This window comes from Xenia sp. Carnegie-2017, unplaced genomic scaffold, assembly GCF_021976095.1.
Source record: "Xenia sp. Carnegie-2017 unplaced genomic scaffold, XeniaSp_v1 HiC_scaffold_2, whole genome shotgun sequence".
NCBI classification, from domain to species: domain Eukaryota; kingdom Metazoa; phylum Cnidaria; class Anthozoa; order Malacalcyonacea; family Xeniidae; genus Xenia; species Xenia sp. Carnegie-2017.
The window spans coordinates 2,116,653-2,133,570 of record NW_025813482.1 but is presented as its reverse complement, the minus strand read 5'-3'; the positions used below and the strand labels follow the sequence as shown (position 1 = coordinate 2,133,570).

The 16,918-nt window shown below is 33.2% G+C and overlaps 2 protein-coding genes across 3 annotated transcripts; both read left to right on the top strand.

Moving 5' to 3' along the window:
• Positions 1-344: 344 nt before the first annotated feature.
• Positions 345-8,892, top strand: LOC124440815. 2 transcript variants are annotated; one of them, XM_046991251.1, is made up of 9 exons: positions 345-602; positions 3,131-3,246; positions 3,580-3,771; positions 4,360-4,582; positions 5,077-5,202; positions 5,622-5,768; positions 6,538-7,326; positions 7,938-7,997; positions 8,500-8,892. In XM_046991251.1, exons 1-7 carry the CDS (start codon positions 473-475, stop codon positions 6,783-6,785), a joined length of 1,182 nt encoding a protein of 393 aa, XP_046847207.1. In that variant the 5' UTR covers positions 345-472; the 3' UTR covers positions 6,786-7,326; positions 7,938-7,997; positions 8,500-8,892. The 2 variants fall into 2 exon arrangements, with proteins under 2 accessions (XP_046847207.1, XP_046847208.1); XM_046991252.1 differs by lacking the exon at positions 7,938-7,997.
• Positions 8,893-9,420: 528 nt separating this feature from the next.
• LOC124440817 lies at positions 9,421-16,506 on the top strand. The gene is made up of 7 exons (XM_046991257.1): positions 9,421-9,687; positions 12,224-12,339; positions 12,675-12,866; positions 13,648-13,870; positions 14,335-14,460; positions 14,879-15,025; positions 15,793-16,506. Exons 1-7 carry the CDS (start codon positions 9,558-9,560, stop codon positions 16,038-16,040), a joined length of 1,182 nt encoding a protein of 393 aa, XP_046847213.1. The 5' UTR covers positions 9,421-9,557; the 3' UTR covers positions 16,041-16,506.
• Positions 16,507-16,918: the final 412 nt, after the last annotated feature.

The following is a 16,918-nucleotide window of genomic DNA, read 5'->3' as shown; positions in this document are numbered from 1 at the left end:
TGACATAATATGTGACATAGCTCGATAAACGATAAGCCAATAGTCAATTTTATAAAACCAGTTCGCCCTTCTCACTACAAGATGATTAAATGGTGTGGTGGAAAGCCATTCCATTAAGAGCGTTTCAAATGAAATGAATCGTATCATGATCTAATTCGATGAGTTTACATCAAAGAGGCATTGTATTTATCTTTAATTACCAAATTAGGGAACAAGAAATATATCAATCTAACTGGCGTCTTGTAGTTTCTCCATCAAATCAGAGAGTTTTGATATAAATTACGTTCATATTGTAACAACCTCATAAGTTCATATTGTATCAATTCTTTTGTCAAATTAAGTAGTCTAATCAGGAAATTATGCAAATAGCAGTTTAAAGCGTTGTTGACAGCCTGGTCAGTGTATATTATGTGGCTAGTCGTCGTCTATAAAGGTTCACTTATCCCACAGGCAGTCAAATTGTGGCAAGAGTATGGAAGTTCAACAGCTTTTATTATGTGGAGTGTGGATAATAACCTGCTTAACTCATCACGTATTAACAGCTCCATTTAGCATACAAAAAACGAAGGGTTATGGCTCAGCGAAAAACGTCCTAATTTTTGGTATGTGAATTTCGTCTAAATGATGTCATAAAGATAAAACGATTTTCACTAAATTTTACGTCTGCTGTTAAAGCATTATTTTATCTTGGCAGATTGTTTAATATTACTTTCATGTCAAAACAAAGTTGATTAGAACGTTTCTAAGGAACTCTATTGCATCATAACAGGTCCGTGTATAACACTGTTTCATAACATACGTCAAAAGATTTTTGAGAAACACACGTATTACAACGATATTCACCAAGATAAACTGGTTTTACTTATTGTTAGGACCTTAATTTGTGATTGAGTAACTCGTATGGTGTAATCAAGAACTAGAATATCAATACAGATAAACACACTATATGTGCATTACTCCAAACTTATGTCAAATGCCAAAGATGGACTAAAACCTTCGGTTCCCGACTCCCCGGAGTTTTTGGTGATTGACGTTAGCAATGAAAGATTAGTTCACAATCCAAATAATGTTATTTTGATTACAAGTAAACATTTTAAAATACCATTATACCATAGAGTGATATCATTATATCCATAGATGAGAACTTGAGAACAAGGTTTATAAATAAATAACTGTTTTCATATCTGATTTGCTCTAACGATAATATGAATTTTTCAGGTTCCTGAGAGAATTGCTTAAATTGTCCAGCAAAGTGCGAAGATCATATCTACATTTAATTTCTAACAATAATCTCGCGCATGCTGTGAGCTGTGACCCTTATTTGAACTTCATCATGACATTTTTTTCGCTATCAACAATAGTATAAAAAATAAAAAATATTCATTCAAAAGATCCGGGTTCGAAATTAAACTATATCGCATTATATGATATAGCAAAGACAGTACAACGGTCATGCCTAACGTATACAGTTTATCTACTCTTTCGGAAGATCATAAATCATGATTCATATTGAAGATTCAATATGTACCGGAACGAATATAACATCATAAAATGGAGTTATTTTGAGTAGCATTTGTAAATGCAGCTTCGCTGTATTCTAGTGAGTATAATTTCATTCATTTCACAAGTTGAAAACTTGAGTTTTAACATCACTGTTTAATAGCTACATGGAAATGACAACTGTTATTTGACTAACAGTAGAAAATCTATGGCATCTCCTTTCTGAATTAAAATGTTCCTAATGCTCTTTGTGCTGTGCTTCTTTGCAAAATTAGTAAATTTACCCTCATAATCATTCTTACAATACATTTTCCCCCACCGAAAGTCGCAGTTCAAAATCATCAAAAATAAAAAGATCAAAATAAAATAAAAACGAACATTGAAAATACAAAAAAGGAATAACAAACGTTTCAAACCACTACGTAGTTGATTCGACTAAAAACCTAATGATTATATTCGTGAAAAGTGAACCAAACATGAAACATATTTTAAGTCGAACTTATCTGTCATGAATGACAAATGTTTAAAGCTGCACACAATGAAATTTTAACATAACATGTCAGCGGTTCGCTTATAAGTACGCGTGAGGTCGTTGACACATTGCACAGTATTTGTGAATGTCTTAGGAGAATTTTCTTACGAGACTTTTGTGTCGGAGAATTTCCTCAGAAATAAACTGCTTGGTTTGGTGAATCACACACACATTTTTTTTGGCTAAATAAATCATTTTTCTTTTTCTGCCATAACTCTCCTGTCGAGTGTTGAAGATTATCGTTTTGATTGCAGTTTTAAAAAACAAATAACTAGTTTATCGCAATTGACAGGTTGTCTCAAAATAACAATAGAGCAATTTAATTAACTCTTTGGAATTTCAAGTGGGTTTGTCACGTCTGTTCTTTTCTAATGAAGATCAATTGTGAGCATATATAACTTAAGAATTTTAAAGCAAAGATGACATGTTTAAATTTATACCAACAGTTTATACTTCTGCCACAATGACGAAAAATGTCGAAACAAGATAAAGTTTTCAACAATGAAAAAGTTTGCAATGACATTATTTCATGTTTTTGGTCTCCAAAATGCGCGAACAGATATTTACTATCAACAAATAAGGCGATTAGTCCTAGTCCATAAGACTACAAAGAACAGTCAGAGACAAGACTTATCATTTCTAATATAACAAACTCAGGCCAGTTTCAAACGTCGAACTTTACATGACCGAATGTATTTAGAATAAAAGATAATGAGGAATTTTTCTCAATTTAGAAAAATAGTCAAACTCAAAATGGAAAGGAAAAACGGATTAATCGTCCTTTCATATGTTATATTGGATTTGTTCAAAATCAATTTATCGTCAAGTTTTAGTGTAAATTAGTTTCATGTTTTTTTAGCGATTTTATGACGCTACATGATTTACAAATATTAGATTTTAACCAAAACGTTAATTATTTATGAACATCCCAAAAATTACAGATTCTAACAGTTGAAATCCAATTATCATCCAAGGGAATCTAAACAGTTGAAATGAATCAAACAGCAAAATATTACTATTGATTACTATAGGAAACTAAATCAGATAAAATATAGATACTGGTGTTTCCATTTCAATTTCAAGTTTCATCATATGTAGGTATTGACGGCTTGGGCGGTGTTCACTTGGAGAATGTTACAGCAAAATATCCCGGATTTCGATCATTTTTTGATGAAGGAAGTTATACAACAAGTGCAAGATGTGAAACTCCAACAGTAAGGCTATAGATCATAGGATCGCTGAAATTGCTTTTTTTATGTAGTTATGTGATGCAACTGCGTGTTATCACCATTCACACCGCATAAATCTTGACATACACATTCACAAAGCCCTTTATATCCATATAATAATTCAAACATTAGAAACATTCACAAAGCGACCTATACGAAATGATCATTGTGGGCATTACACACATTCATAAATCTAGCCATAAAACGATGCTCATGCTAAACACAAAATACAAACACAATAATATAGATATGATATTAAATTATCACAGCAAATCGTCTTATGCATGGTTTGAAAACAGTGTATTTTTATTATATAAGGTAAGTGCATCAAATTGGGGAACACTAATAACAGGTATGACGCCAGCTGAAGCAGGGATTCAGGCAAATTACTGGATTCCTGAGTATGGAAGACCTAAGAGTATCAGTCAACGTAGCCATTTTGAACCAATTTCTGGTGAAGGTGTACCTGAAAGTATCTTTGATGTTATGTACAAACAGAAAGACATGAAGGTAAAATTCTATTAAGAACAAATTATATTAAGTACAGTTTTAATTGTTTCAATTCAAACGCCGGAGAAAATTCGTTTGACTCCGATCTCCGTTTAACATACAAAGTATGTTAAGAGCTTGACAAGAGGCAAAAACATTAGAAACGCCAAATGCGCATTTATGACAATGCTAAACAGGCAGGAGTTCGGAAAGAGAATTTTGGAAACGTTTGCATAAAGTCACGGGTGTAATTTTTAATGCATAGTCCTCTATGATTTTACCTACACCACAAAATTATGTTAAGAGCAAACTATAAAGCAAAAAATTAGTCGTGATATGGAAACTGGGACACAAGAACCGAATTCGAAAATGTCGCATCGGATATCTTTACGTTTTATAGAATAATGTTACAAGGCTGCATCGTAACATTCAAGTAGAACGAAAGGCATCTCTTTGTAATGCGTACCTTTGTGAGATGACAATCGTTAAACTACTCATAGCAGATATAAGGAATCGATTGACTTTATTCATCCCAAAAGCGAGAAATAATCTTCAAGTTTTGTTTTTAAAAATACAGTTTTCCGTAACAACGATCCAACTACACTTTAGGTATACATGGGTTACACGTGGGACTGGTTTCATCATTTTGCAAGCAATACAACTGTAGATGAGATGTTCCGTGGGGCACAGTTGCCGTATTTCAATGGAAGCGCTGATTGGCTAAAATGCGCATTTGATTTTGGTTGCATCAAACATTCAGATGAGGCCGTATTTAATGCCACAGTTGATGTCATTCAACAGATTCAACCTAACTTCATGTTTTTACATTTCTGTAAGTATTGTATTCACATAAATAGAATTCATACAGGGTATCACTGGGTCATAGTAAAGTGGATGGACAAAAATTAACCCTCTTGCAAAAAAATTAACTAACAGCAGCTCCAACAATTACCGTCGCGTTAGCTATTACCTTTTTTTCCAAACAAATACTTTTTCAAATTTGTGACTTTTGCCAAAAACTACTTTTTGGTCACTGGTGTTATCGTCAAAATCAATTTACAAATCAAAACGACCAAATAAATGTTCAATATCTGATATTCAACACGAAGTTGACAATAATTCTTTTCTCGTTTTCTTAAAACTCCTAAAAGAGACTTACGTGACAATATGCAATTAAACGCCCTGTTCAGTACTGAATAGTGCAGCAAATATTCGTATGTAGCTTTATACATTTAACTGCAACGTAGGTACGTATCTACCAACGTACTTGTAACGTATAGTCACGTCTATAAAACATTCTGTAGTCATTGTCTTTTTTTCATGCAGCTCGCTTGGATAAAGCAGGTCACGTACATTGTTGGGGATGCAAAGAGTACTATGATGAGCTAGAAGTTATAGATGGATACATTCAAAAAATCCTACAAGTATTGAAAGAAACGAAAACCTCGCAAGGTATCATGCATCTAAATACTTCGAAAATATTTGTGAGTTCTAAAGCACTGAAGATATTTTTTTAAGATTTGCTTAACGCTGTTAGGAATAAATACTTCCTGTACTTATCTACTTGATCGGAAAATAATCAGATTTAATAAAACACCTAAGATAGATTAACACATGATTAAGAGGTTGGATATTCTAGAAAAATAAACACCAATGTAGATCGACATTCATCTTCTTGCCATATTTGGCCTCCCTATTTGTAATAACCTTAAAATTATGCTTTGCCAATTGAATTATATTGTCGTTACAACCATATTTAAAACATATCAAAGCAATTTTTGAGCATAAATAACAATTATTTCTTCCCCTTTCATAAGGTAATATTTGTGCTTTCGAAGTATTTTGTACATTTTTTCGTATTTCCGAAAAAGGAACGGAAATGTTAGATGAGACGTTAGTGATGGTGGTCAGTGATCACGGCGGATACAGAAATCTTCATGGGGAGTGTAATGGACCAAATACTGAATGCTTGAGCTTTACTATGACAGCAACAATGAACGTGCCTTTGTTATTGAAGGGTAAGTCAATTTTATCTAAATGCTTATACTTTATACATATCTCGAGTTATGAGTTTTGTCGATGCAGGGTTTAGTTCAGAATTCGGCGAATTGTCGGACTCCTTAGGTCAATTAAAATGTTTTCTTTGCTACTTTCGTAACTTACTGATAAATTACATGAAGTAAAGTCAAATAGGAGGGACCGAGGTGACAGGGGATGGGGGAGATTTTTCTCATGTACCTGCATACTATTATGTGCATTGACATGTATTCACCAACTTATTAGACATCAGAAAGGTTGTCAACCAAACTGAACTTATTTCATGCATGCTACTGAGTTTAGAACGTTTTGAAGCTCACGTATGAGTCTCGCTTAGTTGACCCCAATGCAAAACAAATAATAAAGAATTTTCTCATTTCAACTCAACATTCAATTTCATGCTTTTTTATGTTATCTCAAATTTTTTAAAGATTTTTGAAGCTCTCTAACGTTTTTCACTCATTACACTACACGGCTTCACATAAATTTGGAAAAAGATTGCTTCAACAAAAAAATTTTAAATGTTTTCAAATGCATTTGGTTTTAAAAAACACAAAAATATCTTCGCGTTGTGTCGGAAATGAAAGATACTAACGTTAAAACAACTTGCAAACAATATACACTCTTCATGTTTCACTAACTTAGTGAATAGACTTATTTCTGATACGGTTAGTGTACACTTGCAGCATTACTCATCATATTCAACAAACAGTTAATGTTGATGAATTTCCTCATTTCTGCATTTTCAAGGTCCAACAGTAAAGAAGGGATACAACATGACTGCAAATAGGAATTATGTCGCAAACAGAGATGTCGTTCAAACTGCTCTTCACGCTTTAGGCTTGCGAAAAGGTCGATATATGACAGGCAAAGTTCTTACAGAAGCCTTCGAGGAAACACCTCCAGACGTGAATAAAACCATTGGAGTATGGAGGGGAATGGGACCATTATGTCTCATTTGCTACATATTGTTGCATTTGTCAATTTCAAGCATATAATCTTATAAGTTAATCATGTTCAAGATTTCGTATGGGCAAGAAGAATAACTTAAGTATAGAAGAATAGATTGCTGTTATCTAAATGAATTGGCAAGAAGTTTGGATGTTAAAATACGACACAAGACAATACGACAATACGACACAAGAACACTGTGTGTTAGTATATAGATCGAGTATGACGAAGCATGAAGAATTTCTGAAATTTAATGAAAACCAAACTATGCGTAGCTGCGTTGTATCATAATAGCCTTTGCATAACTGACAAAATGCTCGTGAACAGACCAGGCTTCACGATTTTTTCTAAAACATCGATTGTTCAGAATCTACTGTGTTTACTGTCGCACGTGTTCTTTTCATAATAATGTACACTTCACATTTGAACATGGAGTAAGTCATATAATTGGCGATCATTACTCGCTAAAGCTGATGTTGCAATTACTTTAAACTTAACTATATCAATAATGGTACGAGTAATTCTTCGCTTTAGATCATCAAAAACCGTAAAACTGCTGTTCAAACATGGAAAAAGAGAAAACGTATTGTAAGTTTGAACCAAAATTATTTCCCTCCAACTCACAATGATGGTTCCGCCATATTTTCGCCCAATTAACGTTTAAAATTTGCCCAACTTTTTAATCTTCAAACGTTCTTGAGGGAGGCAGCTTCCCCCCCCTTTCCCGTACGCCTATGATTGTTTGTACTTCCAGTTATCACTTACAAATCATTGCACTTCACTTTCTTATAGTTCGATGTAATATTAACATTAGCACAACATTGACAGAGATCAGGACCTTAACTACTCACTAAACCCTAGGTCATTCTAGGACAGAATTAGCTACTAATCCCAATCTAGGTCAATACAACTGCTAATGCGACTCCCAGGTTGATAGCTGCTTATCCGAATTCATTAGCACGTCAGGCAAAATGCAGGAGCCACCTGTAAAATAAAAACGTAGCTAGGTCTGCAACTGCAAGATGCATTGAATTAAAAGTGAGTTGAAAATTTCCGATAAGATTGTTTTGATTTGCAAACACTTATTTCTATTTTCTTATGAGAAAGTTGACCAGAAACCTTTCTCTACTCTTGGATAACCAAAAGAATCAATCTCTTTCGCCATTTCATTTATGAAAGACATCCTCTGTCTGTTATAGGCATCAGATATGATGGATGCCATCTTAGAAAATTACCCCAAAACAAAAAAACAATTTATCGTAAGTCATGCTGCTTTGATTCAATATTTAATGACACATAAATTATTTTACCTGTAATTGAGCTGAATTCTTTACATTCTGAAAAAAATGATTCCAATATTATCTGTGCATACACAGAGCTTGACGCGTCTAATATCACGTTGAAATTAAGCTCAAAATGCATTTATCTTGAGCTGTATTAAGCTCAAGCTGCATTAAGCTGCATTCTAACATTAAGAATGCAAAAACTGCGTAATATCATCTCAAATGGATAATAATAGTTCACTCATCTATCTTGGTTTGTGTTTATGTGCTTAAACAATGAAATAGAAAACTCAACCTCTATAGTGCTCGTCATTTGTTATATTTATACACCACGTCATACTCTGTGAAATTACGCAGTTCAGAAATTTTAACTTGTTCAATCTTACCTGTTGTTTCTCCTGTTAAAGATACGTTACATACGTATGTTTACTAAAAATGAGTTTGCCTTTCACTAAGTCAATCGTATTTCTTTTTACAGGAAGATGTTGGCATTGAAACAGACGAGGAATACAATGTGACTGTACCACAAATATAACCACGGACCATAGCAATAGCAATAAATTCATTGGGAAAAAACATGTTTGGCTACACATGTTGGCAACGTTTTGTTCTTGTTTTATTAATCAATTACATCATCTCTAAACAAAGCATCATTTTCAATTTTTTTTATGTGAAGAAACTCTTATCTCTTTGATAACATTTTTCAACACGGTCGATAACATCACGCAGTGAAAATTGAAATTGCATATTCAGTGACCTATTCATTTGTAATCATTTTGTGTTAAGTAAAATTTTCAATTATTGCGTGTTTTCAATAGATTGTGTTTAATTAAAGTTGCAAAGAATAAACAAAAGATTAAGTGCTGTGAAATTAATGTTTTTATGCGTTAAAGCATTCTTCATTTCAGTACACAAATATCTTTTTCATACTGGCACACACTGAAGGCTGTCTGCAATTAAAGTTGCTGTTATTATCGATTGAATGAAATGCATTAAATTTCGTAAACCATTCATAAATATTTGATCAATTCAAATTGTAACATAATATGTGACATAGCTCGATAAACGATAAGCCAATAGTCAATTTTATAAAACCACTTTGTTCGCCCCTTCTCACTACATCAGATGATTAAATGGTGTGGTGGAAAGCCATTCCATTAAGAGCGTTTCTTGTCCGCTTAAATGAAATGAATCGTATCATATTCCTGCGATCTAATTCGATGAGTTTACATCAAAGAGGCATTGTATTTATCTTTAATTACCAAATTAGGGAACAAGAAATATATCAATCTAACTGGCGTCTTGTAGTTTCTCCATCAAATCAGAGAGGTTTTGATATAAATTACGTTCATATTGTAACAACCCTCATAAGTTCATATTGTATCAATTCTTTTGTCAAATTAAGTGGTCTAATCAGGAAATTATGCAAATAGCAGTTTAAAGCGTTGTTGACAGCCTGGTCAGTGTATATTATGTGGCTAGTCGTCGTCTATAAAGGTACACTTATACCACAGGCAGTCAAATTTTGGCAAGAGTATGGAAGTCCAACAGCTTTTATTATGTGGAGTGTGGATAATAACCTGCTTAACTCATCACGTATTAACAGCTCCATTTAGCATACAAAAAACGAAGGGTTATGGCTCAGCGAAAAACGTCCTAATTTTTGGTATGTGAATTTCGTCTGAATGATGTCATAAAGATAAAACGATTTTCACTAAATTTTACGTCTGCTGTTAAAGCATTATTTTATCTTGGCAGATTGTTTAATATTACTTTCATGTCAAAACAAAGTTGATTAGAACGTTTCTAAGGAACTCTGTCGCATCATAACAGGTCCGTGTATAACACTGCTTCATAACATGCTTTAAAAGATTTTTGAGAAACACGTATTACAACGATATTCACCAAGATAAACTGGTGTTACTTATTGTTAGGACCTAAATTTGTGATTGAGTAACTCGTATGGTGTACTCAAGGATTAGAATATCAATACACTATAAACACACTATATGTGCATTACTCCAAACTTATGTCAAATCCCAAAGATGGACTAAAACCTTCGGTTCCCGACTCCCCGGAGTTTTTGGTGATTGACGTTAGCAATGAAAGATTAGTTCACAATCCAAATAATGTTATTTTGATTACAAGTAAACATTTTAAAATACCATTATACCATAGAGTGATATCATTATATCCATAGATGAGAACTTGAGAACAAGGTTTATAAATAAATAACTGTTTTCATATCTGATTTGCTCTAACGATAATATGAATTTTTCAGGTTCCTGAGAGAATTGCTTAAATTGTCCAGCAAAGTGCGAAGATCATATCCACATTTAATTTCTAACAATAATCTCACGCATGCTGTGAGCTGTGACCCTTATTTGAACTTCATCATGACATTTTTTTCGCTATCAACAATAGTATAAAAAATAAAAAATATTCATTCAAAAGATCCGGGTTCGAAATTAAACTATATCGCATTATATGATATAGCAAAGACAGTACAACGGTCATGCTTAACGTATACAGTTTATCTACTCTTTCGGAAGATCATAAATCATGATTCATATTGAAGATTGAATATGTACCGGAACGGATATAACATCATAAAATGGAGTTACTTTGAGTAGCATTTGTAAATGCAGCTTCGCTGTATTCTAGTGAGTATAATTTCATTCATTTCACAAGTTGAAAACTTGAGTTTCAACATCACTGTTTAATAGCTACATGGAAATGACAACTGTTATTTGACTAACAGTAGAAAATCCATGGCATCTCCTTTCTGAATTAAAATGTTCCTAATGCTCTTTGTGCTGTGCTTCTTTGCAAAATTAGTAAATTTACCCTCATAATCATTCTTACAATACATTTTCCCCCACCGAAAGTCGCAGTTCAAAATCATCAAAAATAAAAAGATCAAAATAAAATAAAAACGAACATTGAAAATACAAAAAAGGAATAACAAACGTTTCAAACCACTACGTAGTTGATTCGACTAAAAACCTAATGATTATATTCGTGAAAAGTGAACCAAACATGAAACATATTTTAAGTCGAACTTATCTGTCATGAATGACAAATGTTTAAAGCTGCACACAATGAAATTTTAACATAACATGTCAGCGGTTCGCTTATAAGTACGCGTGAGGTCGTTGACACATTGCACAGTATTTGTGAATGTCTTAGGAGAATTTTCTTAGAATTCTCTTGGAACTTTTGTGTCGGAGAATTTCCTCAGAAATAAACTGCTTGGTTTGGTGAATCACACACATTTTTTTTGGCTAAATAAATCATTTTTCTTTTTCTGCCATAACTCTCCTGTCGAGTGTTGAAGATTATCGTTTTGATTGCAGTTTTAAAAAAAAAACAAATAACTAGTTTATCGCAATTGACAGGTTGTCTCAAAATAACAATAGAGCAATTTAATTAACTCTTTGGAATTTCAAGTGGGTTTGTCACGTCTGTTCTTTTCTAATGAAGATCAATTGTGAGCATATATAACTTAAGAATTTTAAAGCAAAGATGACATGTTTAAATTTATACCAACAGTTTATACTTCTGCCACAATGACGAAAAAATGTCGAAACAAGATAAAGTTTTCAACAATGAAAAAGTTTGCAATGACATTATTTCATGTTTTTGGTCTCCAAAATGCGCGAACAGATATTTACTATCAACAAATAAGGCGATTAGTCCTAGTCCATAAGACTACAAAGAACAGTCAGAGACAAGACTTATCATTTCTAATATAACAAACTCAGGCCAGTTTCAAACGTCGAACTTTACATGACCGAATGTATTTAGAATAAAGGATAATGAGGAATTTTTCTCAATTTAGAAAAATAGTCAAACTCAAAATGGAAAGGAAAAACGGATTAATCGTCCTTTCATATGTTGTATTGGATTTGTTCAAAATCAATTTATCGTCAAGTTTCAGTGTAAATTAGTTTCATGTTTTATTGATTTTATGACGCTACATGATTTACAAATATTAGATTTTAACCAAAACGTTAATTACTTATGAACATCCCAAAAATTACAGATTCTAACAGTTGAAATCTAATTATCATCCAAGGGAATCTAAACAGTTGAAATGAATCAAACAGCAAAATATTACTATTGATTACTATAGGAAACTAAATTAGATAAAATATAGATACTGGTGTTTCCATTTCAATTTCAAGTTTCATCATATGTAGGTATTGACGGCTTGGGCGGTGTTCACTTGGAGAATGTTACAGCAAAATATCCCGGATTTCGATCATTTTTTGATGAAGGAAGTTATACAACAAGTGCAAGATGTGAAACTCCAACAGTAAGGCTATAGATCATAGGATCGCTGAAATTGCTTTTTTTATGTAGTTATGTGATGCAACTGCGTGTTATCACCATTCACACCGCATAAATCTTGACATACACATTCACAAAGCCCTTTATATCCATATAATAATTCAAACATTAGAAACATTCACAAAGCGACCTATACGAAATGATCATTGTGAGCATTATACACATTCATAAATCTAGCCATAAAACGATGCTCATGCTAAACACAAAATACAAAAACACAATAATATAAATATGATATTAAATTATCACAGCAAATCGTCTTATGCATGGTTTGACAACAGTGTATTTTTATTATATAAGGTAAGTGCATCAAATTGGGGAACACTAATAACAGGTATGACGCCAGCTGAAGCAGGGATTCAGGCAAATTACTGGATTCCTGAGTATGGAAGACCTAAGAGTATCAGTCAACGTAGCCATTTTGAACCAATTTCTGGTGAAGGTGTACCTGAAAGTATCTTTGATGTTATGTACAAACAGAAAGACATGAAGGTAAAATTCTATTAAGAACAAATTATATTAAGTACAGTTTTAATTGTTTCAATTCAAACGCCGGAGAAAATTCGTTTGACTCCGAGGGGCACCATCTCCGAGGGGCACAATCTCCGGCACTTATATAACATACAAAGTATGTTAAGAGCTTGACAAGAGGCAAAAAACATTAGAAACCCCAAATGCGCATTTATGACAATGCTAAACAGGCAGGAGTTCGGAAAGATAATTTTGGAAACGTTTGCATAAAGTCACGGGTGTAATTTTTAATGCATAGTCCTGGTAGGCTATGATTTTACCTAAAAACACCACGAAAAACACATATTGCCTGCATCACCTCTGGGATTATTACAATTTTTATAACAGAGCGTGAAAAAATTTGAAAAGTTCTATAACTATTATTGATCTTGTTACATGGTTTTTATAAAAAGGCTTTGAACAAGAAAAATTCAACATTTTTCTAAATATTTTCGTCGTGATATGGAAACTGGGACACAAGAACCGAATTCGAAAATGTCTCCTCTAAACATATGTACGCCATCGGATATCTTTACGTTTTATAGAATAATGTTACAAGGCTGCATCGTACTTCCCACATTCAAGTAGAACGAAAGGCATCTCTTTGTAATGCGTACCTTTGTGAGATGACAATCGTTAAACTACTCATAGCAGATATAAGGAATCGATTGACTTTATTCATCCCAAAAGCGAGAAATAATCTTCAAGTTTTGTTTTTAAAAAAATACAGTTTTTCCGTAACAACGATCCAACTACACTTTAGGTATACATGGGTTACACGTGGGACTGGTTTCATCATTTTGCAACCAATACAACTGTAGATGAGATGTTCCGTGGGGCACAGTTGCCGTATTTCAATGGAAGCGCTGATTGGCTAAAATGCGCATTTGATTTTGGTTGCATCAAACATTCAGATGAGGCCGTATTTAATGCCACAGTTGATGTCATTCAACAGATTCAACCTAACTTCATGTTTTTACATTTCTGTAAGTATTGTATTCACATAAATAGAATTCATACAGGGTATCACTGGGTCATAGTAAAGTGGATGGACAAAAATTAACCCTCTTGCAAAAAAATTAACAGCAGCTCCAACAATTACCGTCGCGTTAGCTATTACCTTTTTTTCCAAACAAATACTTTTTCAAATTTGTGACTTTTGCCAAAAACTACTTTTTGGTCACTGGTGTTATCGTCAAAATCAATTTACCAATCAAAACGACCAAATAAATGTTCAATATCTGATATTCAACACGAAGTTGACAATAATTCTTTTCTCTTACGTGACAATATGCAATTAAACGCCCCGTTCAGTACTGACTAGTGCAGCAAATATTCGTATGTAGCTTTATACATTTAACTGCAACGTAGGTACGTATCTACCAACGTACTTGTAACGTATAGTCACGTCTATAAAACATTCTGTAGTCATTGTCTTTTTATCATGCAGCTCGCTTGGATAAAGCAGGTCACGTACATTGTTGGGGATGCAAAGAGTACTATGATGAGCTAGAAGTTATAGATGGATACATTCAAAAAATCCTACAAGTATTGAAAGAAACGAAAACCTCGCAAGGTATCATGCATCTAAATACTTCGAAAATATTTGTGAGTTCTAAAGCACTGAAGATATTTTTTTAAGATTTGCTTAACGCTGTTAGGAATAAATGCTTCCTCTACTTATCTACTTATCGGAAAATAATCAGATTTAATAAAAACACCTAAGATAGATTAACACAATTAAGAGGTTGGATATTGTAGAAAAATAAACACCAATGTAGATCGACATTCATCTTCTTGCCATATTTTGCCTCCCTATTTGTAATAACCTTAAAGTTATGCTTTGTCCATTTGAATTATATTGTCGTCACAATCATATTTAAAACATATCAAAGCAATTTTTGAGCATAAATAACAATTATTTCTTCCCCTTTCATAAGGTAATATTTGTGCTTTCGAAATATTTTGTACATTTTTTCGTATTTCCGAAAAAGGAACGCAAATGTTAGATGAGACGTTAGTGATGGTGGTCAGTGATCACGGCGGATACAGAAATCTTCATGGGGAGTGTAATGGACCAAATACTGAATGCTTGAGCTTTACTATGACAGCAACAATGAACGTGCCTTTGTTATTGAGGGGTAAGTCAATTTTATCTAAATGCTTATACTTTATACATATCTCGAGTTATGAGTTTTGTCGATGCAGGGTTTAGTTCAGAATTCGGCGAATTGTCGGACTCCTCAGGTCAATTAAAATGTTTTCTTTGCTACTTTCGTAACTTACTGATAAGATAAATTACATGAAGTAAAGTCAAATAGGAGGGACCGAGGTGACAGGGGAGATTTTTCTCATGTTCCTGCATACTATTATGTGCATTGACATGTATTCACCAACTTATTAGACATCTGAAAGGTTGTCAACCAAACTGAACTTATTTCATGCATGCTACTGAGTTTAGAACGTTTTGAAGCTCACGTATGAGTCTCGCTTAGTTGACCCCAATGCAAAAGAAATAATAAAGAATTTTCTCATTTCAACTCAACATTCAATTTCATGCTTTTTTATGTTATCTCAAATTTTTTAAAGATTTTGAAGCATCTCGAACGTTTTTCACTCATTACACTACACGGCTTCACATAAATTTGGAAAAAGATTGCTTCAACAAAAAAATTTTAAACGTTTTCAAATGCCTTTTGTTTTAAAAAACACAAAAATATCTTCGCGTTCTGTCGTAAATGAAAGATACTAACGTTAAAACAGCTCGCAAACAATATACACTCTTCATGTTTCACTAACTTAGTGAATAGACTTATTTCTGATAAGGTTAGTGTACACTTGCAGCATTACTCATCATATTCCACAAACAGTCAATGTTGATGAATTTCCTCATTCCTGCATTTTCAAGGTCCAAGAGTAAAGAAGGGATACAACATGACTGCAAATAGGAATTATGTCGCAAACAGAGATGTCGTTCAAACTGCTCTTCACGCTTTAGGCTTGCGAAAAGGTCGATATATGACAGGCAAAGTTCTTACAGAAGCCTTCGAGGAAACACCTCCAGTCGTGAATAAAGCCATTGGAGTATGGAGGGGAATGGGACCGTTATGTCTCATTTGCTACATACTGTTGCATTTGACAATTTCAAGCATATAATCTTATAAGTTTAATCATGTTCAAGATTTCGTATGGACAAGAAGAATAACTTAAGTATAGAAGAAAGGATTGCTGTTATCTAAATGAATTGGCAAGAAGTTTGGACATTAAAGTACGACACAAGACAATACGACAATACGACACAAGAAGCTTGGGTACAACATGAGGGAGATCGTGAAAAGCTGGTTTACACAAATTGATTGTTTTTTTGAATCTGTCCTGTCCTTAGCTCATCTTTATTTTACTAGTTTCATAAAGAAACAACGAAAAGTTTGCAATGAAACTTGACATAAACAATGTATCAAAGACATGTATAAAAATTATGTATTTTATTTAACGAAAAATTCTTTGAAGGATTTCACTAACGAAATACATGGGGATGTCATGTTTTTGAATTCGTGTTTAAGGCAGTTCAAATCTATGAAATGTATAAAAACATTAAATTATCATGAATGTAAGAAACAAATGTATGTGTATCATTAATTTACGTAACAAATAAGAGTAAAAACTGCTGCTGCAGGTTATATGTGATCAAGATCTGAAATTATGTCCGTAAACACAACTCTAGGTTATATTGAATACTAAATAACGTACAGGGAGTATTCAATTCCATTTATAAAGCTTTTATAGCCATCGATATTAGTACTCTCCGGAAGACTTTCAAAATGGCAGATTCAGCGTTATTTTTTTAGATTTAAATTATTTTGAAAGATTCAGTGTCTTTTAGATCGCGTGTCATGAATAGAAGACTGCGTTCTTTTAATGCTTCCACAGCGGGCAAAGTTATTTTATTCTGTGTTTTTATTTATTGTATTGCATGAAGTGCATTTTATACAGGAATATTATTACATATCATAATTTTCACATTTACAGTTATA